General features: G+C 43.1%; 3 protein-coding genes across 8 annotated transcripts in view; all 3 read right to left on the bottom strand.

The window, feature by feature from the left end:
* Positions 1-242: 242 nt before the first annotated feature.
* Positions 243-8295, bottom strand: LOC139214663 (neurturin). 2 transcript variants are annotated; one of them, XM_070845568.1, is made up of 3 exons: positions 7963-8295; positions 1851-2166; positions 243-1324 (listed from the first exon to the last, which is right to left on the bottom strand). In XM_070845568.1, the coding sequence occupies exons 2-3, from the start codon at positions 2137-2139 to the stop codon at positions 888-890; spliced, it is 726 nt and encodes a 241-aa protein (XP_070701669.1). In that variant the 5' UTR covers positions 2140-2166; positions 7963-8295; the 3' UTR covers positions 243-887. The 2 variants fall into 2 exon arrangements, with proteins under 2 accessions (XP_070701669.1, XP_070701670.1); XM_070845569.1 differs by lacking the exon at positions 7963-8295 and adding an exon at positions 5703-5787.
* Positions 8296-11183: 2888 nt separating this feature from the next.
* On the bottom strand, positions 11184-14708 carry LOC139214207 (la-related protein 6-like). Its single transcript, XM_070844975.1, has 4 exons — positions 14568-14708; positions 12498-12577; positions 12235-12421; positions 11184-12119 (listed from the first exon to the last, which is right to left on the bottom strand). Exons 1-4 carry the CDS (start codon positions 14706-14708, stop codon positions 11184-11186), a joined length of 1344 nt encoding a protein of 447 aa, XP_070701076.1.
* The window catches only part of LOC139214224 (receptor-type tyrosine-protein phosphatase F), a 156840-nt gene continuing 147849 nt past the window's right edge, over positions 14356-23346 (bottom strand). For all 5 annotated transcript variants that reach the window (XM_070845017.1, XM_070845016.1, XM_070845020.1 and 2 more), the window contains 5 exons: positions 20244-20370; positions 18631-18756; positions 17399-17553; positions 16811-16946; positions 14356-16334 (listed from right to left, as the gene is read on the bottom strand). In XM_070845017.1, the coding sequence (XP_070701118.1) occupies positions 16266-16334; positions 16811-16946; positions 17399-17553; positions 18631-18756; positions 20244-20370 (613 nt within the window). In that variant the 3' untranslated portion in view covers positions 14356-16265. The remainder of the gene's footprint in view (positions 16335-16810; positions 16947-17398; positions 17554-18630; positions 18757-20243; positions 20371-23346) is intronic.

Here is a 23346-nt window from a genome sequence, read left to right as displayed (position 1 = left end):
AACAGGTCCTCATTGTTAATCTACATAACATCAATATACAAAACAAAATAATTAAAGGTGGGTATCAAACCTGGGGCTATAGAAAATGATTTTCTTCCATCGTCAAAGTCTTATCAACAACATGTGTTCTTTTACCTGTGTAATAACACTGCAGTCAGTAACATTAATGCATACAAGTAGGGAGTACAAGTAGGGAATCAGGTCACACAGTCAATGACCTGTGATAACAACAACTCAACACACCTTTAAGTCACTGAACTTCCTGGAGACAGCTGATCACTAGATATCGTCTTAGGTCAAAGGTCCAAACTGTCCTGCCATTACATGGATTCATATTTCTGTTTTATTCATGTCTTTGAAATAGATTTTTGCCTGAAAGGTGATTTACTATCATTCAAACAACAAGATTTGGACTTATTGAAGCTAATATTCATGGATCTGCAGTGTAACAGCAATAATCTAGTCCACCATGGTGCATAGCTCATCTATCGTAAGCACTACAACTCAAATGTTATATCACAAACATAATGTTGCTACTTTGTTGTTACACCACAGTTTACAGTGTTACTACACAGATAGAAAAGATAATAAAAACTTTTTGGGATGAACAGTCATTTTCTCTGTCTCATTACATGGAATCCACACAAATGCAGCACTTGCTGTCCATGAAATTCATTCCCAATTTTTTGTTGACAGACGCCAAAACAGTCAAGAGTCTGCCTGTCACAAGAAGGCCGTCGTGGAGCAGCCGGAAACATATTCCCATTCTTTTCTCCCCATCTCCTTGAGTTTATATTCCACAGTTCGTCTTGAAACAGCATCCAGGTTGAACTGTCCCAACAGAGGCTGAGAGCAGCAAGAAGAAGTCATGAGTCCATTTCTCTGGGTCATACACACCCACAGTTCTTCGCTGACACATTCCGCACTGTGTGATAGCGGCTTCTGTTGTCCAGGAAGGAAAAGTCCTTTTCGAATGCGGTCGGCCGGCAGCAGGGCCCATTGCTAACCTTGTCCCTGCGGCCCTTCTTCCTGAAACCCGTCCGCATCATGTGCTCCATGGTGATGTCGTAGTTGTGCCGGTGGGCCGTGCATTTCCCACTGCAGTAGCGCAGCAGCACGGTCTCGTCGCTCTCATAGCCGAGACCCAGTTCGCTCACGGTCAGCTCCAGCTCCCTCAAGGAGCAAGGCTTAGGCCTCCGGGCTCTTTTAGTCCTTCTGGCCTGCTTGTCGCCCAGCCGCCGGCTCTTCCTTCTCTTCCTGTCAAGTAAGGTCCCAACCACATGCTGAAGCTCGCCCTCGGTGAAGCTCTGGAACATCATGGAAACTGACAGAGAGGAGATGAATCAACGTCAATAGACAGGTGGTAAGGGGATCATCAGCTTTCTTTGAAATGTTATGGATACAGTTCTCAATAAGCTGATGAACAGGAAAGATGGTCTACAGAGATAGCAAACTGTGGTTGGCAGGATAATAAAAATCATGAGCAAACAGGTGAACACATGTTTATTTTATCTGACATAATGACAAACTAGTCTTATCACTATCAGAATCGCAGAAGTTGTTAGAATTCCCTGAGGCCCATTTAAGTTGACAAATGCCTTTCAGTGAGGCCATGTGAAACCAAAGGACAGTGGGTATATCATGCTCTCCTGGAGGTTAGAATGGTTATATAATGGAGAGCCAGTGAACAATGAGGTGCTAATTGACCGCAGCTTATTGTGAGGCATTAAAACCTGCTCTATAAACAACACAGTCAGGTACTAAGTGTTCTGTCTGAACCCAGCAGCCCTTTCACACGACACCTGATCTCAGACCAGACAAGGAAGAAAGATTATAACAGTTTATCTCACACTCTGAGAGGAGAGAGTTCATCTCGTCTGCTGAGCGGGTTCTCCGATGGAGACCTCCGATCTGCCGAGAAAACATTGTCGATTCTGCTGGTGATGATGAGGGCGATGGCGGTGAGGTCTCAGATGTTGAGTCTGAAGATGAAGATGGTCTTGATGAGGATGAAGACGGGTACAGATGTTTTGTCCTGGGTTTGAACTGTCCGATTGTGGCCATGTTTCTAACGAGGATGATGGACAGGGCTGCGCCACAGAGCATGAAGGCAAAAGTAGCACCTTTCCATAACTTCATCTTAGAACGTGGAGGAGCATTGAAACTCTGTGGAGAGAGGCAAGACGGACAAACGTCAGACATGTTCAAACAGTCACACCTTGGACTGTATACCATCTTCTCGGCTTGTCACATTAAAGCACGGTGAACATTTCTTTGACCTTCTCATAAATCCACCTCTCTCAACAGGGCTTTTATTTTACCGCCAGTTTACTTTTTCTGATTCTGCTGTCAGCTCATTTTCACTTTAAGTGGGTTCATGATCCGCGAGCTTGACATCCCTTGCTGACACCTGAGAATGCGGTGTGTGTTTAATGGCTGCTGGCTGAAGAGGAAAAAACACAACTGCAATTTCTTATTTGAACTGAAGGCTGGACTGAATGAGTTGGATGAGTTTTTTTCAACCTCTTCACCCTTGAAACCTCTTCAAAGTAACATCGCATTCAGTGCATCATTTCAGAAATACCCAGTATGAATGAGAATGTTGGCTTCTTTTTTGGAGGTCTGAACATCCTTTTAAAGGGGGAAAATTCATCCCTTCGTCGCTGGGAATCTGTTAACCACTCCTGTTTGCAGTGCTAAGTATGATGAGGCCTCAGTGAACATGTGTGTGTATGTATATCCCTTTATCTTGCAGTGCCCCCCCCCTTTCAATAGACCCTGCACCACAGCAGCCACAAAATTCAATTTGAAAGTTTTAAACCCTGTGTTTCCTTATTGTCATGCCACAGGTATTTGAGAAGTTTTACAAGCTCACCTCTTTGTGTTTTTTCACATCATGTCACCAGTGAGCAAAACATTTCCCCAGAGCCGGAAATGGTATACTGACAGTGACTAACAGCAAATCCAGACCGGCCTTACAAAGTGTTTTGCCAGACAGGATTGTGTAGTGTACATATACAGGCTGCTGGAGTGTTTACAATGGGACAAAATGTCACATATCTTTGTCTACTTTAGCGTAGAAGCAAAAATATGAAATTTATTCTGGATGTCTGCACTTTCAGCATGTGAGTTACTCCCACAGATCACATTTATAAGAAGAATTGCTGAAAAATAGTAAAAACAGTAGGAGCATTTGGGCTTTCTGGTGGAATTTTTGTTGGGAACGAGTAAAACTCAAATTCGCAAATTCAGATAGTTACTCCACTGCGTCTGATTGTTTTGGATAGTGCAGAGGAAAAATACAAAGAAGCTGCACACATGAGTTGCAGTGGAATAAACAGGGAATAAACAGGTATCCTATCAGTCAAAGCTTGAGTCATCACTCATAATTCCATATGGGTTTGACGTGGTAAGCGGCCTCTGCACAATGAAGGGGTAGAATGGTATTCATTTGAAAGTCAAACATTTCACCTAACAACCCCATTTGACACAGTCTATGTAAATCAAACGTGGAGCTGTGGCTCCTGCAGAATGTTGCTCAGTGCCCGGCTATATGTCTGACTTTCACCGCTTTTCACTGTTATTTTTAATCAGCAGACGTGATAGATAGAAGCCTCAATGGAAAGTCTCATTTTGTTTCTGTTGGTTCAACACCAACTCCTAACACCAGAAATCTTCGAGCTCCTGCTCTAAATATGATACATTTTCATTTTAAAAGAGGCCAATTTGTTATGATATATGGCAACGGGTGAGATCATTGTTTTCTTATGCTATTAATAGGTCAGTTCGGGATAATCACTCATCCTCAGTGTTTAGCTGTTTCACACAGCCGTGATAAATCAGCACCTGTGGCCTTTTGGTTCTGTGGCTCATCTTAATAAAACAATTAGCCCGAAAAAACAGATGATTCCTCCCATGTCTCAGTCACACTGGTTGAAGCCTGGTCATCAAACACTGATCTCATGCCCCTGAAGACGGTTTGATTGTCATAATTGCTCCACTCAGAAACACATTAGTCCCATCTGCAGTCAATTGGCGCCAATAAAAGTGCCAAGGAGCATTCTGCAGCTTGTTCGGATGGTTACGGATGATTAATCAGTACAGGCATTTTATCTACCACTAGCTCGTGCTATCATAAATATACAGATATTGATAGAGGGAAAGGGCACTGGTGTTTTCTTTGTAGAGCAATGGAAAGACATGAATGAGTGGTCCACTTCCTGAAAGGACAAATGCTGCTGTTTTCCTGCAAAAACATAAGAGCAACAACGCAGAGGATATAGTGGAACCCCAGAGGACACTCCAGCAGAAGGAAAAGCCATCCTCAAACTGAGACATAAAAGTGCAGATGAGTCGCTAAGACAACTAAAACAGCTCCCACACAGGCGCAGCATGTCTGGCCCTCACAAAGCATGGCGATGTGCCCATGCAGGCTCCTGTGTGTGGAGATAAGGCCGGACGAACGTGTGAGGCCCAAAACAAACGAAAGAAAAGTATCTATTCACAAGAAGAAAAGAAAAAGCTCATACGCATGAAAGTTCTCATCAGGATGTTGTGTTTGTAGTGAACGCGGGAGTGAAGATGAGGCATGTAAGAAATAGTTTATCTGACGCTTACTGTCAGCCATGTGTCACCTGAAGAGCCACCGACACAGTGAAAACAGTCCCAGAGGATCATTAACATGTTTGAGGCAAACCATGAAAGTGAACTGCTCTAAGCCAAGAATTCCTCAATCTGTCAAAGCCATTCCTGAGACATTATGTATTCTCCAATCCCTGCATCGTACAGTTGGATCCTCAACCCTCAACCAAGCTCTTGTTATGGCTCAAAGATCGCATTATATCAAATGACACAATAAAGTTGATGTCTTCGAGGAATAATTGGGTCAGTTGCAATGGCGCTGCTAAGCTGGTGGTAATGTAATTACAGCAGCATGGCACTTGTGTTCTCCCCTCCCTCCCATGCCAGAAGGAGACACTCAACACACAGCCTATGGAAGATGAACTAGAGATCTGTCAAAATGGGGATAAGGGGCGTCTGTGGTTGACACTTTTGAATGAAGCCGGCAGACAGGGGGTGCCTTCTTGTTGCTTGCTTGGATCTTGACCAGTGTGACATGATTACAGCGAGAGAAGATCACAGACAGGAACGAGTGAAGAGCGTCTTTGTGCTGGAAAAAGCAGATACCAACTTTTATGTCTCACCACTCTGTAGAACTGTTTCCATACATTCCCTCAATATAGCCTGCTCTGTCTCCCTCACTCTTCCTCGCTGTGACTCACACATACCATAGACGCGCACACGCAGCACTTGCATGGTTTCCCTTTTCCCTAAATCATATGACACGGGCTTGTGGTGGGATCGAGACAAAGTCCAACCTCCCATTGTTGTCGAGACACCCACTTGACTTCGAGGGCGCACACACACTCCCAACAGCACCATCACATAACACTAGATAATCCAGCTTACATAATAGTGCTGCTTCTTGATATCTAGAAATATCCACACGTCTAACCATTGTGTACTTTCCGCTGCACAACCTGAGGCCTCTACCTACAGAACATTATTACCACACTGTGTTTGTTTCAGCTCAGCTCCACCCATGTGACAGGCTGTTTCTGCACTACTGTGAACACACCCCATAAATACCTGCACTGAAAAGATAGCAGAGGAGCATAACAAACAGCGGGAAAGGCACCTACTGTGTTGTTGCAAGGAAACAACGTGCTTTAGGGAGTCCAAGAGAGGCATTGTCTTGTCTTTTCCCTCTTAAGTGAGCATCAGGAGGCCTGGGGACAGCTAGAGAGTGCTTGGAGAGGTAATAGGGACATATTCCAAAGATCAGGGCGGGATTAGTACTAATGCCTGCCGGCTTTATCTGCAGTCACGTGGGTTAACACCTGGCTGCAGTGCTGGTGGCAGAGCCTGGGCTTTGCTGTATGTGTGTGCGCGTCTGTTAATCCATCAACACCTCTAACTCAGGGGTTAGGCCAGCATGCAGGACCCATCGAGAGAGCAGCAGACGCTTCTCCTTCGTCTAAAGCCTGTCCTGCTTTAAGTCAGACTAATGAAGAAAAAAAAGAGTGACAGAAAAGTGACAAGCTCAGTTAGTTAGTTAGATCTGTTGTGCTGGCATCGGGGTGGGCCAAAAGCCTGTAAAATAAAGTGGATGTTCTGAGCCAGGATTGGCTGTTCTAAATCCAGCCTTGGTTCTAATGCAACTGAAAAAGGCTTAGGTTAGACTGCGCTGTAATTTTGCTGGGCAACCGCCTCGGTTGGCTCGTGTTCTGTCACTCAGTAACCATAGGATAATTAAAACAAGCCTGTTTCTTGTTAGTGAGAAAGCTGTTGTTTTATTATTGAGGAGGGAAAAAAAAGGGAAACATCTGTACGTGACGCCAGAAAAATCGTGATACCTTTTACACACATTCTATAAAACAGCAAACAAGATTCCTGCATCTTTTTAATCTACTGGATGTAAGTGAGTGGTCAAAAAGATTGTATTTTATTTCACAAGCCCTACTATCACATCCCACGGATTTATAAAGATTAATCCAGTGACCCAAGAGCCTAGCACAAAATCTCACCTCTCAAACCTGTTGCTGTTAGAGTGGCGTTAATGAGGTGTAAGGGGAAGACACTATTACATTTGACACCTGTCCCCATTTGTCCGTCCTTTGCTATTATGGGACGAGTTGAGTCAAGGTATAGTCCTGACATGCATCCAAATAGCCTTTCTGTCAGACAAAGAGGCTGCATGAGGCTTGGCAGGGGAACGTCACCTCGCCTCGTCATTTTTGTGTGAGCCGGGACTAAGATTGATGTTGTCTTGGCTACTTTCTAAAGAAGACTCCGTGAGCTGCTATTCTGGCTGCTAATCTGTCTATGCCAGATCCTCTTTTAACACAACAGCATTGCCTCTAAACCCATGTTAAACATGTTGATGTTGCTGTTACAAAAGATTGACTTCCATCTGGCACACGCTGAATACCACTTTCAAATATGACCCACGCCAGCAAGCACAAGCAAGTACAAACATCTCAAATATGATGATTTTACTCCTTTACAAGCCAATCCTCTCTTCAAATGACTAACGTTAATTATTTGCATGCACAAAGTATATGTTCAAGAAAGAGTCAATAAGAGACAATGACGGGTGGCACATCACTTCTGCTTCCCAGTTATGACCCGCTTTGGCAGGTTATGAAAGTTGAACGGCTCAATTGACTTCAGGCTTAACCTCTATCCGGCCTCTTGGGGCTCTGCTAGATACAGTATAATCTCAACATATGATATGGGTTTAGTGAGAAGGGATCATCACTTCAGTAAAACGCTCATAGTGAGTATCATCAAGTTTGCTTCTCTCCATTGTATTTTTAGAGGACAGGTTTTTTGCAATTTCATCTAGCTCCTGTGAATTATTTAAACTATTAAAGGTGCACCTCTGCGAAAAATGTCAATCTCTAAAATGACAGATGCAAAGAAAAATAATTATCTGAAATCACTATTTTGTAAAATGGCTAAGTAGTGCTCCAAATTGGGGGTGAGGAAAGCCAGAGACTACGTGAGGAGCAATTACGCATGGTAATGAGGCAAACCACCATGCTGGATAAGTGGCAGGAAGAGAAAATATTCCTCCCTGACAAAACAAACTTGTCTGTGTGGTGAGAGGTTGTTCAATTCTGCAAAAAAAATTATAACAATAACTTATTCATCTTGTTGCTTTTCAAATATAGTGGCATGTCCCTTGTAATCACCGGGAACCGCTCTGCAAACATTTCGTGACAGGCCGCTGTGCACTATTGACATGCGGTTCCAGCAAGGGCCGCTTGTTGATACAGATAATCCAACGTGTGTTTTCTGCCACTCAAGCACTTGGTGAGGCATCTCTGTCAGCGGCACCTAACGCCTTCCCCATAAGCTGCCGGCTTAAACTAACAAAAGAAGATGTGGTGTCCTTACCGTTCGGCCGGCTAATCCAGACTTAGCTGCGTGGCGTCGTCTTCAGCTGACCTCCACAGGCAAGTGCTGGCTGGGTAAGTCCATCATCATCACAGGCGAGCAGGAGTCCTGCTTGTTCCCTGGAAATCATCACAGCTCCCTGTGCCTGCAAGTAGGGGAGGTGTCCTGACTTGATTCAGGTCCAGGCTGGATTATTTTTTCATCATATTTGCACTTCCATAGAACTTTTTTATGTTGCAAAGATCGAGATCAACATTCCTCTGAATGTAAGTGTGCGCTTCATGGCACTCCACTTGATCCATTCAAAGACAGGAGAGCTGTGTGTTTAGAAAAGCCCCCAACTTGGCAAGTGGTTCACGTCAAAAAACTTCTGTCATCATGCTTCTCTACACAGAACCTCTTCTCCGCCTTTTAACACAAACCTGAACCTGAAACAGAGGAACAGAGCAAAACAGTGGAAAGCTATCATGTAATAAACTGATGCCTTAAATTTTATTCCATCTGCTGTGAAATTCCACTTTACTTCCACTTCAGATCATTTTATCCCCATACAACGGCACTGTTGGACAGATAATACACATCTCCTTACCCCTTTTCCAGCAGCAGGTCTTCTCTTCAGCTCCAAGGAAGGGAACTCTGAGGGTTGAGAAGATGGGTTAGGGTGAGGAGGGAGAGCGTGGTTACCGTAAGCGGAGCAGGGAGCTTCTCTGATGCCTCTGGCTGCCTCCCCCCCTCAACTGTTGCTCCTCCTCCTCCATAGTTGTGCTTGTGGGCCGAGTCGGATTACTCCTGACATGATAATCTCCCTCTAGCTCCAGGAGCACTAAAGGATGCTTTGGCCTGAGCAAGGGCTTACATTTACCTTCTGCCGCAAGAGACTCTGCCATCTTAAGTGGGCGATTGGTAATAACCTCCATTGGGCAGATCAGGGCAGTCAGAGGGGTCTACCGAAGCAAGTGTCTTTCAATCTTTTAGGGGGAATTAGGAAAGTTCACAATTGGTTTAAATGGTGATAAGACTACACTAACCCCGGTTAAATGGAATTATCACAGCAGAGGTATTTCATGATGATTCAATCTACAGTTGGCTGGAGATAAGATCAGGGGTGTTGTTGTTGAGAATCTCACGTTCACGTCTCCTCCAATACAAACCAGTATTTTAGCCCTTGAGCCTTGAGCGGCAAATGAGGAGCAGATGGTTGTGCTTTTGGAAGGTATCAGGCACTCCAGACTGCAATCTAAATAAATACCTCAACCATGGAGGAAATGCGTCAGGTGTGTGGGGTCAGTCATATATAAACATAGGCCAACCAGTTTGGTGAGGAGAGAAGTGGTACATGAGGGAGGGAGATACATACAGTCTTACAGGTGTTAATAAAGCAGTCAAATAAATGTACAGTGTTGATCTAAAAGAGAACTGATGGTTTCAGAATTGTGTACGCAGCCTGAGATGTTGAATTAAAGCAGCTATCTCTTTGCTGGGTCATGTAGTCATCGTAACAACAGGAAACAAATTATTTGCTAACAAATATCTCATTCTAACTCAGTGAGTCATTCTGATATCCTTGGGCCAAATTATACACAAATCACGCTTTGCAAAGCGAGGCGGAGGTGTGGCCGTGTGCCGCAACTTTCTAGGACTTAAAATTCCTGCAGTGTTGACTGAGAGCAAAAGGGAGAAACCAAAAGAATTTTTGCCCGAGCTTTGTGTCATACCAAAAAATGCGTACTCGTAAGTTGGTGTCTCAGTGACCCAAAGTGTAGATTTCACGAAAAGTCAGAACAAAGTCTCCTTTCGAGTGCAGCCCCAAGCCCTCAGTGCTGACATGAGTGATACCACTGTGCCACAAATCAAGAGAAGATTCGAGCTCTTCTTCATGCTCAGAATATTTTGGCGACAGTCAACAGGTGCAAAATCATTCAGATACCCTCCCCAAAAAATGAGACTTATTTCAACTAGCTTGTTTGACATAGACCTCAATTATTGGCCTGAGGAGCAGATGTAAATACATAATGACTCCCAGTTAGCAGGGGATATCGTGCTTTTCTTCCCTTGAAAAGGAACAATCAACCCAAAAACATTTCCTGACATTGGGCAGGAACATTTCTGCTCTATACATATTGTTCACAGATGTGTAAAGTTTTCACAGACCAGCCTCTGCTGCAAGAAAATCCCGACAGCTGTTAATTGCAAAATCAAGTCAGAGACAGTAAGAGAGAAACACTTGATCCGTGTACAATGTGAAGTCTCACTCAACAGCTAAGATTACATTAGTCATGAAGACAATCTGACACTCAGCATATACAAGAGAATAAAAACAACAAAGTATGTTTCCAATTTGAATATGATAGAATCCCGTACACTTCGGATTGAATCTTTTCCACTGGGCGTGGATGAGTGAAGAAACACATTTTGTTTAGGTTCGGGCATGATTTTAAGGAAGCCCTCAATCAGTAACACTATAAACACACCATTCCAGTTGAGGTGTCATTAGAAAGGCTGGAAATAAGGCACAAATGTTGCTACTACGCTCGTCTTGCACAAGATGTGGTTTGATGATTGGACAAGTAGCCTTCAGCCAAATGTCATCTCAGCGAGTGGAAAACTACTTTTTAGAGAACCAAAATCTAAACAGGCATTTGTGAAAAAGATGCAGTGGGACAATGAGAGCTTTTTACTGAGCGTTTCATGTTGAAAGAAAACACCTCTGTCTTGGAGAAAGTGGTAACAAGGTAAATCCATCTTGGCCCAAGAACAAATATACATTGCAAATTGCGGTTGTGACCAGAGAAGCTGAGGCCCCAGAGGTGCAGAGGCCACTGGTGCTTCAAAAAAGGCATGTGGGGATTGTGAGACATTCTGACTTCAGCATTTAACCATCTCAGTTTGTGTGACAATTTGTACCTCCAGCTAATATGTGTTGCAGTCTATCTGCATGCATTGCTGTCTATTTACCTCCTACGCAACTACAGCTTAAAGAGTAGGAAGAAGTCGGTGTTTAAAATAATAGATGTGAACACAGCTAAATGCTGCCCCCATCTGTCAGTGGTTCACAACTACATGTAGCCCGACATAAACAATGTCTCAGCAATATAGATACCAACACTTCAATGGCTTTTGTTATTTAGTGCAAAAAGATATTTTATTTGTTTTGGCCGATTTTAAATGTGTGTTGTTGCTCCACAGATCTGCCACTGTTACTTTGCACAGGTGGTATTACCTCATCTAAGGGAGAGTTTGATCTCTTCCTGCTGCAGCAGATTCCCTCTGTTCTGAAAGCCCTTGGTCTCGTCAGGGCCGGAAGGCTGACGCAGCACTCTCTGCATCAAGAAGGACACGTTCAGGTTCCCAGCCACCTTGGGTTTTAATGCACAGGCTGCAAATTTGCGCCTCAGCACCCAGGGACCCTGAGAACTGTCTTTATCACAGTCTCCAGAGCACCAGCTCATCCTAGAGTGCCTCTGTTTGAAACCAGAAAAGGACTGGGCATGACAGTCAGCGGAGATCTGCTCAGGGGTTTGTTGCATGGACTCTTGGGGCTGATGTGTGTCTGGAGTCTCGTCAGACACGTTAACTGGCTCCTCCTGGACTGAATCCTTTGAGGTTTCAAGTGGATCTTCCTGAGATTTTCCTGGTTGGTCCCTGTTGTTTATCTCTGATGATTCGTCAGTGTGGACATGGTGCATTGACTGGAATCCCAAAGGTACCACATGCATGCCCTCACTGTCAGACTTCTCCTCTTCCGCTTTCAGGACACCGTAGGCCTTACGGACCGCATCCAAATTATCAAACTTCACCACTGCACACAAATATTGGCCAAGCTGTTTGTGACGCTTGGCATAGCACTGCAGCTCCTTGGGGAGCTCTTTGCCAGGATGCAGGATTGAGACTGAAGTAATGGTGCCGTGAGCACTGAACTTTTGGAGGATCCTCTCTGAGAGCGAAGGCTGCTCCAGGCCTCGGGCTGCTCCGTCTTTTCCAGTTTTCTCCACAGAAATGTTCCAGGCGAGGAGGAGCTTGCTGGTTGGGGAACACAGCAGCCACTCGGGAAGCGGCTCTATCCGTCTGACTTTGGTGCATTCATCATTAACCTCCAGAACTTCTGAGTACACTGCTCCTGCCAGAGTCATGTACCAGTTTGTGGTCAGAACCTTTATCTGCGGCAAAGAATGGCAAGCTTAGCTTTGTTTGCATTTTACTGGATTACTTTTATTCAGACTGGAGGAATGTAAACACCACAGAAAGCACACGAAATCTTGCTCTTTTTTCTACCTTTTTCAAACAAGTGAGGAGCTTGAGACTGACGTAGCCCTCCTTGTTCTTCTGCACATGTTTCAGCAGGAAGCCATCCTCTGCCAGGTGGCTGTCGGAGAACAAATCCTCCAACTGGTCTCTAATCTTCAAGCAGAGCAACTCCCCTTCACGGTCTTCTTCATCTTGGGCAGAAAGTGCATCATTTCTACAAAAAACATGCCACAGCATCATAATATACTGCAAAGTAGAATAGTCAAGCAGATGTTTTCTAATTTTCTTACCCAATCGGATTATTCATGGTATCTGCTAAGGATAACAGCGATAGCAGGTCACTGAGCTGGGCTGTTGTTTCTGGCTGTTTCTTAGTAAAGTAAAGACAGGTGTTCATGAAACGCTAGATAGAGTTAACACCTCTGAATGAAGAAAAAAAAAAAAAAACACGCACCTGGACACAGTTCATACATCCACAGTGATGCCAGTTGGTTCCGTGGGATCCAAAACAAAATTTTGTAAAATGCTGCCGGCCAAATTCCACATTACAAAACTCTTCAATACATGTTAAAAGGGGAAAAATTGTCACGTAAACAAACTGTTATAAACGGAATATTATCACTGATGAAATTAAGAAACAACAGCAATGTATTTTAACATAAAAGGTGTTCATTTCTGCAGTGTGAGTCAGAGCTATGTACACAGTCAAAACAAAATCAAATTATGATATTGCTGGATTGCAAAATAGACAATATAGAGCAGCACTAATGGATAAAACAGCAACGGTAATTACTCTTTAAATCCAGCTTTATTACCTATTTGTGAGCTTTTATCTTGAAATAATTCACCCTCTTCAGCATGTTACTCCTACTGAATGTACTAGCAACAACTAATCTGTCAGGTACATGAGAGTTGGGTACCCTGTTTGTTTCCTTCCATCATTACACGGAGGATAAATATACAAACCATACCTTTGCAGGCTTTTCCACAGATACAGTCATCACAACTTTTTTCCCCCAAGATTACGGTTAGCCAGTGATTTAATAGGCTGTGTGGGCTGCTGGTGAGAAGTAGACCGAGAGGACTGCAGAGAGGCTGTGAGCACACACACACACACCCACATGGATATGTACATACACATGTATAGAAACTGTGAAAAAAGAAAGACCCACCAAAAAATAAAGAGATTAAAGCACCCAAAAACCTTCTCTATAGGCTTCACAGTTAAAATGAGCTAAAGTCATCTTTAGTTATCATATGATAAGAGTGTACGACTCAAAAACCCAACAAATCTGCCTGATCCGTTTTGATTGAAATTGGCATCTCCATGGCAACATAAGCAAACAACCCAACAACTGTCATTCATTCTCCCTCATTCAATCAATCACTATATAACAATACGTTGAGTCATCACTGACGTTATGACTACATTTTTCCATCCATAAAATGAGATACTACTTTTTCAATACCAATGTGGGCACTGTTGTATGGACAATACATTTTACACAAAGAATTCTTACATTTGAATAATATGGCCCACATTAGATAACTATTTAGTAAACAAGGGGTGATTAGTAAAAAGGGTCCTTCCATAGGAACATGAGCATTAGACTGTGATTCTATAACTGTTAATATAACGGATATATGAAAATATGTGACATATGTGATCTTTCTCTAACACAGCCCTGCCAATGCAAGCAGCCAGAAAGAAAACAAATGCAAATAAATGTCTTAGGCGAAATCACTTTAATGGAGTTATTAGTGATGACAACTGAGTCATCTCCATGACAACTGAGCAAACACCATCTGTTGTGGTAGAAAGCCCTGAAAAAAGCTGGTAAGTGGATGTTGAGTTAAAATTATTTTGTCAGAAATAATAAAAAATCTTGTAAATATTTAGTATGTTCATGTTAGACCCCATCACTAAGAATAAAACGCTGATTAAGGAAACTGGTTCGAAAGGACTTTAAAAAAATTGGAGGGTGTCTCAGTGCCACACCTCCAGCACCCAGCTTATCTGGACATGTAGTTGGGTACTGGAGGAAACAACAAACTTATACTATAACAGATTTAGCGGTTAAGAATATAATGTAACAAAATTCACATTTTGCAAAGACAGGATCAAGAAACAAAGCACCACAAGCCAGGATTTGTACAAAAACCCAATTATTTAACTTTATTAACATCAATGTTTTTTCTTTTTCATCAACAGTTTCTTTTTAAATTCCAGTTCTTTATCAACAAATAGAAAACAGACTGTGTGTACAACAGATCGAACCCCTACAGCACTAAGCATTCACAAGGTAAAAATGAACATTTGAGTTTTTCGCCAGCGTTTTCAAGTCCCCCCTCCCTCCCACGACCGCCTCCACCACCACCGCCGCCGCCGCCGCCACGACGCTCAGGCCTCTCGGATCAGACGCTCCCCTCCAGCGGCTCGTGTGGGAGAAGATGTGTGCTTGATTGGTGCGATGGCCTGCGCTGAGTGAGGTGATGTCCATTTTGATGGGTGGGGTGGGGGGTTGTGCTGTTTTTCCTCATTCAGACGGACAACCAGCTGTCGAAGTTACTATGGTAGTACAGTAGATACAACGGTGTTTCCATTAATACACACTCTAGGACAGCAGGCTCTCTGCAGTCTCTAGGGTTGGTAGATCAGCAGAATTAATCCTTTTTAACAATATACCTTTGAAGCTGTGTATATATCTATGTGTAATTGTACATATATATAATCAATCATAATTATATATATATATGTGTACATATATATTTATAGTTCTATTTCTGTATAAAATAATATCAGGTTTCAGTCCAAAGGGCTGAGTCTCTTTCCCTCTGGTAGGAATGGTTGATTCTGTACAGGTGCCAGCGTTCACGGCTCTACTCCTCAGCCCATATGAACCACTTCCACTCCTTTTGGTCTGTGTGGTTCAACTCCAGCAAACCGACCAGGCTAATGGGCAGCGAGGAGATGGGAGGGACTTGAAGAGCAACTATATTCAGAGATCAGGGAGTTTATTTTTCTGTCAACTACCCTTTGGGTATAAAAGTCTGTTTTCCTCAGATAAGTTCTCCGCTGTGGAGTATGAAGGCCTCAATGCCATAGGCTTCTGATGAAAAACCAAAACAAAGAACAAATAAACGTAGAAATCATGTGCTTTCCATTTCTGTACACCTCTGATTTAGTCTCGTTAGCTAATTAACTTCTTGTTTTATAACTAGCTACCATGTTTGCAAAAGGACAAACTCGCGAGTCGACTAGCAAATGTGCTCTGAAATCAATTTTCTCAAAGTTGATTTTTTTTTTTTGTCAAACGGCAAGTAACAAGGCAATTTTTTTGAGTTATTGAACTGAATAAGACCAAAAACAATGTTTAGGACACATATCATGAATAAAACAATAATGTCATGTGACAAAAGAAATCTGACAGCAGCTCAGAGAACAGTGGTCCTCCTGTATTAGTATCTAGGGACGTGTTAAAAATACATGTCCCTTGTGCTAAAGTACCCTAAAATAAAAATATAAACAAAAAAAGTACCGATTATGAAAATAATGCAAGCCCCAGGCTGGGCATTTTAAGACAGAAGAAATGTCTGATGTTAAAATGATTATTAAAAACAAAAAATATACTAAAGATAACATTTGACATAATGAATCATAATATTGACAATAAAATTAACATAAACACAAAGAGAGTGCTCTCTTAGTGCTACCAGTAGCCTTTGACAATCAGGGAAGTTTGGCTTCGACAGAGCAGAAAGGCGAACTGCCAGTCTGCGCTGTCGCATCTGTACAAGAGTTGTCGTATTTGTCATAGTCACTGTTATGTTTCTGTTGTTATTTTTAAAGCAAAATCTCATGTGGTTGGTTAAGTCAGCGTGGATCTCTGTGATTGGTTAAACCCATCGCCGGGTCAGCAAGCGCGTCCCGTTCTCCTTCCCTCCGGTAGCTGCGAGGGGTCGGTTATTAGGGGGTCAAGTGAGTGGATGGTGACTGAGATGGGACACTTGGCACGCTCCTGAGAGGTTTGACCAGGGAGGCTGCTCGGTGGGAGTGGTTATGTTGCATAGTGGTCAAAGCTCCCCAGATACTCCAGTGCTGCCCTGTAGCACAACTGGTACTGGTCCTGGAGAGAAGAAGAAGAAGGAGGTAAGTCAGAAAGTCTGGGCACGTGTATGGAATATTACATATCATACCTGTAATTTGCTTTTCTGGTCTGTTCTGCACACATCTATCATCTGTCTGTCTGGCTGTCTGTCTGCCTGTCTGCCTGTCTGTCTGTCTGTCCCTCCTCTGCTCTTAACCGTTCTTAAATATTTTTTTTTTTGTTGTATCACGTATACATTGATTCTTAATTTGTAGACAATTTAACGCTGGACCTCTGTGATACCAATAAAAGAGTTTGCTTTGAGATTTCTGAAACACCTTCACAACCTTGACCAAAGAACATTTTTTCAGGAAGTCAAATAAGAAAAGGACACTTTAGATAAAATCAAGTTTACAGTGTGAAATTATACAACGTTGACTTTGGAGTACCGTCCTGTCAGTGTGGCCCTGTCACATTCAATATGAACAATTTCCCTGTCGGTGCTCTGAACTTACCTCAGTCTGCACCATGGCAGGCCTCTGGGTGCGAAGTGTCTTCACCGTCTGGAAGAGGTCGACCACTCCTTCGTACCTCATCCTCTCCAGCACAATGCTGAGGGTGATGAAGACTCCGGTCCTGCCCACCCCGGCACTGTAAATGAAGAGTATTTATTCCATCTCCTCTCTAAGACTGATAAACTCTTAATGACTCTTTAATGTTCAAAATGAAGGTATCAAATCTTGTTGTACTGCAACTAAATTTTGGTTGACTAATGAAAATGTGGTCTTATTTATTATAATAATTATTTTTGCTCTCGTCATGCACTGCATATGATTATCCTCAAATGATCTTAAAAGTGTTAAACGATGTGCAGACAATCACAGGAAATCTGAAATTTGGCAAACATCTCCCTCATTATCTCAATTGCTTGCATTTTGTGCCTGTTGAACACAAATTAGATTCCATTTGAAACTGCAGAGTGAATTATTAGAACTCTGCTGCTACATTTCAAACCGTGAACTTTGCTCCACGTACAAAGCTCTGAAGTAGCAGCCATCTTTATCTAATGTTTGGATTATTCTGTGCCACTACCCCGTCCTTACCTGCAGTGTACAGTGATTGGTCCATCCTGTCCGAACTGTTCCTTGGTTTTGTGCACTTGTCCGATGAAATCAATGAAGCCTTCTCCTGTTTTTGGCACTCCCTGCTCGGGCCAGTCGGTGAACTGGAACTGGCGGATTGTTCTGGACTGGCCATCCTGAGGTGCAGCAGATAAGGAGTTGAATAAGTATGATAAGTAGAAAAACTGACATGAAGGTGACGTATATTGTGTGCATACTTCAGCTGACCTTTCTTTGATGCTTCAATAATGACAATGTGCAAATGACACTCTGTAGTACTTTCTCTGTGGCCTTCACTCTAATATGCACTAAACACCAAATAAACAGCACAGCACAGCACGGCTTCTCAGTTTAGGCCCATGAGGAATGTAACCCTGCTGGTTTTCACTCCAGCCACTGAATCATCTAATTTACACCTAAGATGACCAGCAGGGATGTGGCACTCATGAACCAGGACTGACAAACTCTTAACTACAACATGGAGTCACACATTTGAGAGCACTGTGGTATAAGCATGTGTGGATTCAAAATTAGGATTTTTCTTTTTTGTTTCATTCCGTTTTAATCTGTCTCTTCTTCACTGCACACACATGCACATAAAATGCACACACACATACGTATATACATTTATATACATATATACATGTGTGTGTGTGAGAAAGAAGGAGTGGATGCAGGATTAGAGTGTTGCTGTGCTGTGGGCCTCCTGGTGACAGTAAAGTATATTTATAGCCCATTGAAACTACTGCATCACAGGGAGTTGCAGTACTGGCCCTCAGGGACTGGAGGCTGTGCTTTTCATGTATTTTCACAGAGAACACACACATGCACATGCACACGCACACACACGCACATACACACACAATCCATAGAGCAAGCATATTGCTACTAAATCCGGGTAAACATGTTTGATGGTGCATTCACTTCATGTCAACCTGTCAGGAGAAATAACACGGGACACGTTCTGATCATCTCTACCTTGAAATCACAGTCGGTATAATTCTTAACACTTAGCACGACTGTCATCATTCGTATGAAAACCTAAAATTAGGATGGATTTAAGTTGGATGGTTGTATTTGTGTAAAATGCCAATCAACCCTCACCCCCCCCCCAAAAAGACATACAACACACTCAGGCACATACGTGAACACACTAACACACACGCACAAGGGCAAACCCACAGATATTCACACACAGAGTGAATCCAACGTACCCTGGCATCTGTGACTTTGAACTCTCTGAGGATGTACTGGGGCATGTTGTACTCAGCCATTGGATCCACCACAAAGTACTGGTACCTGGCTGAACGCTCTGCTGGCCAGTACTGATGGCACTTCTCCTACAAAAGAAAAAGGAGGCAAATGTTTTAAGTACCGATATCTGAAGAATCCCATTTCACATTCAGAATGAACAATCAAAAATAAACTTTCACATAACGACTGCCTGGATATTGTTAGTAAGGGTTTCTGTAAGTTATGAGTCATTTTGAGCCTTTTGCTTACAAACGAAAATTGGGGAGAGACTAATCAGTGGTTTTGAAATACTGTCCGTTGATTGATTCATCTTAGGTGGCAAAATCTTTTTGTTCATTTGTTTGTACACTTAACTACAGCGATGGTGTGCGTGATGGCTTTTTTCATAAACTGTGATTATGGATGAGAGGCTGATAAAAGCTATAAAATGCAGCTGAGTGCTGACAGAATCACCCATATAATCACAAAAACAACTCAGACAGAGATATTATGGATTTAATCAAACTGGTGCCAAGATGAGAGCTTTGATTTTTTTTCCTTAAAGGAACAGTTTGAAGTTTTGGGAGATTTGCTTATTTGCTTTCTTGCTGAGAGTTAGATGAAATGATTGATACGACTCTCATATCTGTCCCTTATATCTGAGGCTGGAGCCAGCAGCTGCTTATCTTAGCTAAGCATAAAGACTGGAAACAGCTAGCCTGGCTCTGTCCAAAGCTAAAGAAATCTGTCTTGGGGGGGGGGGCAGAGAAAGGGTATGACATGCAATACAGAATCCAGAGGGAACTTCTGACAGAACCAGGTTAGCTGGTTCTCCCTTTTCCCAGTCTTTGTGCTAAGCTAAGCTAACCATCTCCTTACTGCAGCCTCATATTTAACAGACAGATGTGTGAGTGTGGTATTGATATTTTCATCTAACTCTACGCATGAAAACAAAGAGTGTATATTTCCCAAAATGGTAAACCACTCCCTGATTTATCTGTGGTACCCCCAGAACCCCCCCCCTAAATTCTCTTCAAGGTCACTGTTCATATTTTGAAACTCTACTCTAAACCTCGTCTTGTCGTAGCAGGAAGAGCACAGGTGTTACTGCTAACATTAGCGATGGCTCCGTCCCAGCAAGTCCTGACAATAAACCAGCACGCACAATGCCAGTATCATTCCCTCATTCATTTGATTATTTTCACCTGTGCTTTTCCTACTGTGACAAGCCAAAATGTCCCTTGTGAAAAAGGCCTATTTAGCTCCCTTATTACCAAAACAGATCCCATTTTTCATAAAGTGTGATGCAGTCATGCCATAAGGGAATTATCAGTATGCTTGAAATGCAGCCAATATTGACAGATCTGACACAGTAGAATGCTAGTTTCAATCCAGATGCATTCCAGCAATGCTGATAAAGAAGTTAACTTTCAACCAAAGTTACTGTTCAGGGTTGGAATGAATTAATATTTGAGTGTGACGCAGTAGCTTAGTTGAACTGACCGCTGACCACGAGGATTATCATTCCCTCTTATGGTCCAGTGACCCTACAGGTGCTCCATGCATTTCTGAATAGTATGAGTTTGTGTATTACCCGCCCCATCTCTCGTAGTTTGGTGAGCATGACAATGATGGTGGAGTTGTGCTCCCACAGCATCCTCCAGAAGTCTTCAGTGGTCTCTGCCAGTGGCCCCTGTGTGGCCAGGTAGGCCTTCTGCTGTCTAGAGACATAACACCACACAGGCAGAGGTTAAACATTACACGTAACAATTATAAACTTTATGGTCCTTTTACCATGTAATAATTTAATATAACCATTTAATGACACAGGAGTGGTGTCGTTGTAGAGTGGTTAGGCAAAGGTCATTCATCCACCCCACACCCTAAAATTTCATAATAGAAAAGATTTGTGGCATACAACAAAACAGATACGAATACAATCACAAATATACTCAAATAACATTCAAAGGCTGGGGAAGACCCTTGTGTGTTACTCCATATCTGCTTCATGAAAGCAACGCATATCGTTTGGTGGGCGTTTATATACGAGGCACATACAGCAGCGTGACTTGTAGGAAAGGGAATCAAAACCCAGAACAACAAGCAGTTTGACAGCATTCAGCTGCAAACTGTAGAGTACGTACAGTCCTGTTGTCCTTGCAAGGTTTTTCAAAATCTCTCTACCCCAAAGCCAACAAGACAAATTGCTACACATTTAATGAACATAGAAAATAATCCTTGGCAAATATCATCATCACTGAGCTACTGAGCCTGAGTAGAGCCCCTTCTTCCTCCTTCCTCTCTGTAACACTTCACAAAATGAGAGAGAGGGAGCACTTGATATGCTCACTAAACTAGAGATGAGCTCATCCACTGTGGTGCCAGAGCTGTGCTGGTGTCCTACGTGACTTTGGTCCAACCAAACAGGTTTTTTTGTCAAACAGCAGGTGGCAGCAGCGCACTGATCAACAGAGTGAGCGGGAGACGAGGAATCCAACACAAAACACGAGCGTGCACGCACACACTCACATGTTTGCAGCACATGTAAGCTTGCATCCAGGTGTACGCATGCATGCGTGCAGTAGTTTCGCATGTATATTCAGACACGCTACTACACACACGCACACACTCAGTCACACACTGAGCCACGGCTGAACAGCTAATGAAGGTGCTGCAGGCGAGGCACTAATGTGGAACCGGGAGATTAGAATATGCTCAGGGCCTGGCTCGCACAAATAAAGAAACAACAGATTGGTGGAGAGGAGCGGAGATGGCATATGAGGAGGGGAAAGCAAAAGAATGAGGAATCAAATTAAAAAGATGTACAAAGTGGAGTGGAGAAGTTGTGTGGAGGAAAATGTGAGATAAAAAGAGTGAGCACTGTTCGCTCCAGCTGGTCATCAGAGTGCAAAACAGGACTGACTGCTGAGGAGGAGAGGAGAAGAAAGCGGGCAAGAGAAGAGAGAAGAAAAAAAACAGAAAACGAGAATGTAGCAAAGGGGTATTTAAGAGCAGAGGAGGCAGGAAAGGGAAGGGAAGGGAAGGGAAGCTACGCAGGGAATGAATGCTAAATTTCAAATTGATAGGGTAGACCCCCTAACCTCCCCGTAAAACAGCCCCCAGCCAAAACAAAAACAATTCTAACCGTATCACACAATACTGACTTCTCTGCACACAGTGTCCTGATGAGCGCACTGCCAAAAAGCACAAAGCACTCTCTGCATCATCCCACATGACTGCAGTGCTTGAGGACAGTGTTTCATTTCAACCTCATTACAATGCTAAAACTCCAGCCTGCATCGGAGCATATCCAGGGCTCGCACCCCTGATAGCATAGCTGGAATCAATGGTTCGCCTCTCATTAGCTTAGCATATTATTGGCTTTTCTTGAAGGCACTTGGGTGAAGGGCACTGGAGGCCCCTGTTTAGTTTTTATTTATGCCCGGACTTTAAAAGCAGCTTAATCACACAGCGCCACTGGTGCACACAACAGGTCCCCACCCGGATATGTCTGTCTTCGCCATGATGTTTGGATGGAAAATTAAGATGGCGAGGGAGAGAAGAGGGTGGGGGGAGAGAGAGAGTAAGGAAAGAGGTGCGAAGGAGACAGATTACAGAGGAGAATAGAAAGAGGCAGAGATAGAAGAGGGTAAAAATAAGGAAGGAAAAAAGAGAAAAGGGGAGAAACATGGAGGAGAGGAAAACACACTTCATTACAATACTCTCTTGCTGCAATTATGCTATTTACACAGCAACAATAGAGGGTCGGCCTCTGTGGAGCACCTTCTCATTAACAACAGGACTGGAAGAAGAGGGGGGAGTTCGACGGGTGGGGGTGGAGGTGTTGTCTATGTCACAGCCTGGTATGAAGCAGAACCCCATATGGACTGAATGGCATTTCAGGCTTGCTAAATCCATTCCCTTGCTCTACACTCAACCACAGAAGAGTCAGCTCCGTCTGTCTCTGTCCCTACTTATATAGATATAAAACAGGGAGCTGCCTTTTCATCTTCCTCCCTCTAGGAAGCAATTTGGACTCACAGAGCACACGAGGACATGCAGTAGCTTCGATATGAAAGTGGTAGTGGCTCAGCAGATGAGAGCCACATTGACAGAGCCGGGAGTAATTCTTGCAACTGGATACTGCCCACTGCAGACTCATCTTCTCCCCCCCTCCCATACATTTTGATCCAGTCCACTGTGAATAGCAACTGTATTTTTCACACCTGTAACAATCTGTGATGCCCAAAACAACTGCCGACCCGTCACAGTCGGTGCAGTCAGGAAGGTAGCAGGAGAGTGATACCATTTCTGCTGTGCTGACTCTGCACCTCCAGGACATTTGATATAAAATAAACCAGTGACTGTGAGGTTAAAAAGCAGCCCCTCAGATTTAATTTAAGGATGTTAACGTCCAAATCAGATGAATCATGTGGGATTATAGCCTTACATTAGGAGGCAAAGAGTAATTATAAAAGTTAACAAACCTAAATTAAGTAATTGTGTTTAATATTTGCCTCAAGTCTATGACTCATTAACATCAGCAGACACTTGGATTCCCTGGATGCTCTGTCAGGACTGTAAGGCAGCCATCTTCACTTTTTATTTTCAGCATGGTCCAACCTGCTGAGATGGCTTGACATGTGACTTAGTATTTCACTGTACAGCCATAAAAAAGATTATTGGTTGCTTTGTAT

The sequence above is a fragment of the Pempheris klunzingeri genome, chromosome 15 (genome assembly GCF_042242105.1).
Source record: "Pempheris klunzingeri isolate RE-2024b chromosome 15, fPemKlu1.hap1, whole genome shotgun sequence".
In the NCBI taxonomy this organism is placed as follows: domain Eukaryota; kingdom Metazoa; phylum Chordata; class Actinopteri; order Acropomatiformes; family Pempheridae; genus Pempheris; species Pempheris klunzingeri.
This window is presented reverse-complemented; position numbering and strand designations above follow the sequence as displayed.

What these genes read in the sequence shown, in the direction of transcription:
- LOC139214663 (XM_070845568.1), bottom strand. Translation starts at nt 2,139, where the DNA reads ATGAAGTTATGGAAAGGTGCTACTTTTGCCTTCATGCTCTGTGGCGCA. An exon ending in GAACTCTCTCCTCTCAGAGT is followed by an intron (nt 1,325 to 1,850) that starts GTGAGATAAACT and finishes CCTCTCTGTCAG; the next exon opens with TTTCCATGATGTTCCAGAGC.
- LOC139214207 (XM_070844975.1), bottom strand. Translation starts at nt 14,708, where the DNA reads ATGGACATCACCTCACTCAGCGCAGGCCATCGCACCAATCAAGCACAC. An exon ending in CGGTGGTGGTGGAGGCGGTC is followed by an intron (nt 12,578 to 14,567) that starts GTGGGAGGGAGG and finishes TACTTTACTAAG; the next exon opens with AAACAGCCAGAAACAACAGC. An exon ending in TCCTCACTTGTTTGAAAAAG is followed by an intron (nt 12,120 to 12,234) that starts GTAGAAAAAAGA and finishes TCTTTGCCGCAG; the next exon opens with ATAAAGGTTCTGACCACAAA.